The sequence below is a fragment of the Colobus angolensis genome, unplaced genomic scaffold (genome assembly GCF_000951035.1).
Source record: "Colobus angolensis palliatus isolate OR3802 unplaced genomic scaffold, Cang.pa_1.0 Scaffold53, whole genome shotgun sequence".
Taxonomy (NCBI): domain Eukaryota; kingdom Metazoa; phylum Chordata; class Mammalia; order Primates; family Cercopithecidae; genus Colobus; species Colobus angolensis.
In genome coordinates, this window is record NW_012118821.1 from 2,426,871 (window position 1) to 2,429,455 (window position 2,585).

The following is a 2,585-nucleotide window of genomic DNA, read 5'->3' on the forward strand; positions in this document are numbered from 1 at the left end:
ATCTATCAAGTTCTCTCCAAGGTAGCTTATTCCTCCTACTTTCTTTTCAAGCACAATACTCACCATGGCCAGGTCTATGATCCACTTCTGCAGAGTGAGGACGAACCAAGAAGACACCAATCTTACCAAGTGTTAAGGGACACAGCAGTGGGTCGCCCACATCCCCGCCACCCTCCCATCTCACATATACAAACCAAGACCACAGAGAGCTGCACATGGAAGCCAGGTCGGGTGGGAGAGGGGGACATGCTACCAGAATCTGCTGGATTTGGAAGGGATGAAAAGGGTTGCAAGTGAACACCTGCTGGGAGTTCAAAAGAACGAAAGCAGGTTACGGAAGAGAAATACAAAGACACCCACACTCACGGACTGCTCCCGACAACTGGGAACGTTCCTAGTGGTTTTCACTGACCACTTAATTCCAGACCATGCAGACATCTCCAATTCACGGTCAAAAGCTAAGCACTTAAAAGAGAAGTCCAACATTATAAAGCAGGAATGTTCTGCAAAATTGGTGTGATGTGAACTTCTGTTTACTGACTTCCACCTTTCCCACTAACTCCACTGTAAAAATGATACAGTTGGGGTGGGCAATGCTGGGAGTCAGGCATGTGCAGAGCTCGGTGACGCCACAGGAATAGAGGCCAGCTAGGGAGCTGAACAAGCACCCAGGAGACAGCGGCCAGGGCTGGAAGGGGACTGCCAAGAGTCTCTGGAGTGGCCTTGGGAAAGTCACTTTCCATCTTTCCACCTTGATTTGCTTATCTGTAAAATGGACTCAACATTCCTTACTCTATCTACCTCCCAAATGCCTAAAAGCACGTAGCACCGACTCAAGAGACTGCTATTATTATAATTTCAAACATCCATTAAATGAAGATACTGAAACAATGCGCGGTGCTAAAAGTCAGTGGAACTAAATACTCACAGCCTGGTCAACACCAAAAGGTAGCTCGAAGCTGGCTGGATAGAATCCCGTTTTGAAAACACTAACTCAATTTTGAAGCCTAATTTTTGTGACTCCTCCCCCAACCAACGCTGTTCCATCCCACCTCATTCTGTGTATTCGGAACATACATTTTATAAAATTTGACCAATAGTAGGAGCTCCTGAGGTCCTACAGATGATTTATTTGTAGGGTTGCCAGATTTCACAAATTAAAGTACAGGATATCCAGTTAAATTTGAATTTCAGGTGGAAAATAAATAACTTTTCCCAAGTTATTTATTGGTGTGAGACACCATGCTTGAATCATTTTTTTTTCTTCTTTTTTTTGGAGCACTAGGAAATCCCACTATGTTGCCCAGGCTAGTCTCAAACTCCTGGCCTCAAAAGATCCTCCCACTTTGACCACCCAACCCACTGGGGTTACAGGCATGAGCCACCATACCTGGTCAATAATTTTCAGTAGAAGTATATCCCATGCAATATTTAAAAGTATTCCTTAATATGGTAACCCTATTCTTTTGCTCTCTGTAAGTCGCAACCAACAGGAGATTATAAGCATCTTGCTGATACTACAGACTCGCCATCAGCCTCCAGCTGTGTGGTACCTCCCAGTGCCACCAGTACCCAAGTTTTCTAATCTGAGGACTCACCATTTGCATAAAACTGTTGCATTTTATTTCAAAAGTAAATCACGTAACTCTTTTCATCTTCAAAGTACCGTTTACCAGTACTTTAACCAGCTGGGACTGACCGTGAGGTGCTGAGGTGCAGTACAGCTGTGCAGTCCCTCTTTCTGCAGACAGAAATGGAGGCGGCAGAGCTTACCACTCGGGGAAACAGCAGAGGGTCAGGACTCAGCCAGAACCCAGCTCCCTCCACCGACACGGGCTGCAGAGCCTCGCTTCTGGTAAAACCACCACAATGGCCCTGTCATTTACTCTGCTTGACTGTGTTTCTGGTACTTCTAGCTTCCACAGCAACCCTAAAACATAGGCATTATGATCCCACGTCACAGATGGGGGACGCGCAGTTTCTGGTGTATGCTGAAGCCGCCGCTGTGGTGGCAGGGACCTGTCCCGTCTGGCTCCAGGCCAGCTGCTTCCCACCACTCCACACCCACAGTCTCACGGCCTGCGCTTAGGGCACTCGGGCCACAGGCCTGGCTCTGCTCTCCTTCCTCTGCTCTGAAGAGGGCATGGGAAGAAACAGCTCAGGACATTTCACGGATGTGGCAGGACAGGCTGACAGCTAGTGCCATTCAAAACACTTTCTTGGGCCAGGAGTGGCGGCTCATGCCTGTAATCCCAGCACTTTGGAAAGCCAAGGTGGAAAGATCGCTTGAGTCCAGGAGTTCAAGACTAGTCTGGGCAACACACCGGGACCCAATCTCTAAAAAAAAATTTTTTTTAATTAGCTGGGCATGGTAGCATGCACCTGTAGTTCCAGCCACTCAGGAGGCTGAGGCGGGAGGATTCCTTGGCCCCAGAAGTTCAAGACTGCAGTGAGCTATAATCCAGCCACTGCACTCCAGCCTGGGTGACACGGTGAGACCCTGTCTCTTAAAAAAACAAAGGTTAAAACATCTTATAGAGGCCGGGCGCAGTGGCTCAAGCCTGTAATCCCAGCACTTTGGGAGG

At 47.9% G+C, this 2,585-nt stretch overlaps 1 protein-coding gene across 8 annotated transcripts in view; it reads right to left on the bottom strand.

Annotated features, from left to right (window-relative positions):
* PQLC3 (PQ loop repeat containing 3) overlaps window positions 1–2,585 on the bottom strand; it is a 27,999-nt gene that overhangs the window by 18,641 nt on the left and 6,773 nt on the right. For 6 of the 8 annotated variants that reach the window (XR_001003894.1, XM_011960899.1, XM_011960896.1 and 3 more), the window contains exon 4: window positions 64–121. The exons of the other annotated variants lie outside the window; for them this stretch is intronic. Coding sequence is in view for 5 of the 6 variants with exons in the window: in XM_011960899.1 (XP_011816289.1) it covers window positions 64–121 (58 nt within the window). In the remaining variant the exon portion in view is untranslated. The remainder of the gene's footprint in view (window positions 1–63; window positions 122–2,585) is intronic. 8 annotated transcript variants of the gene reach the window in all.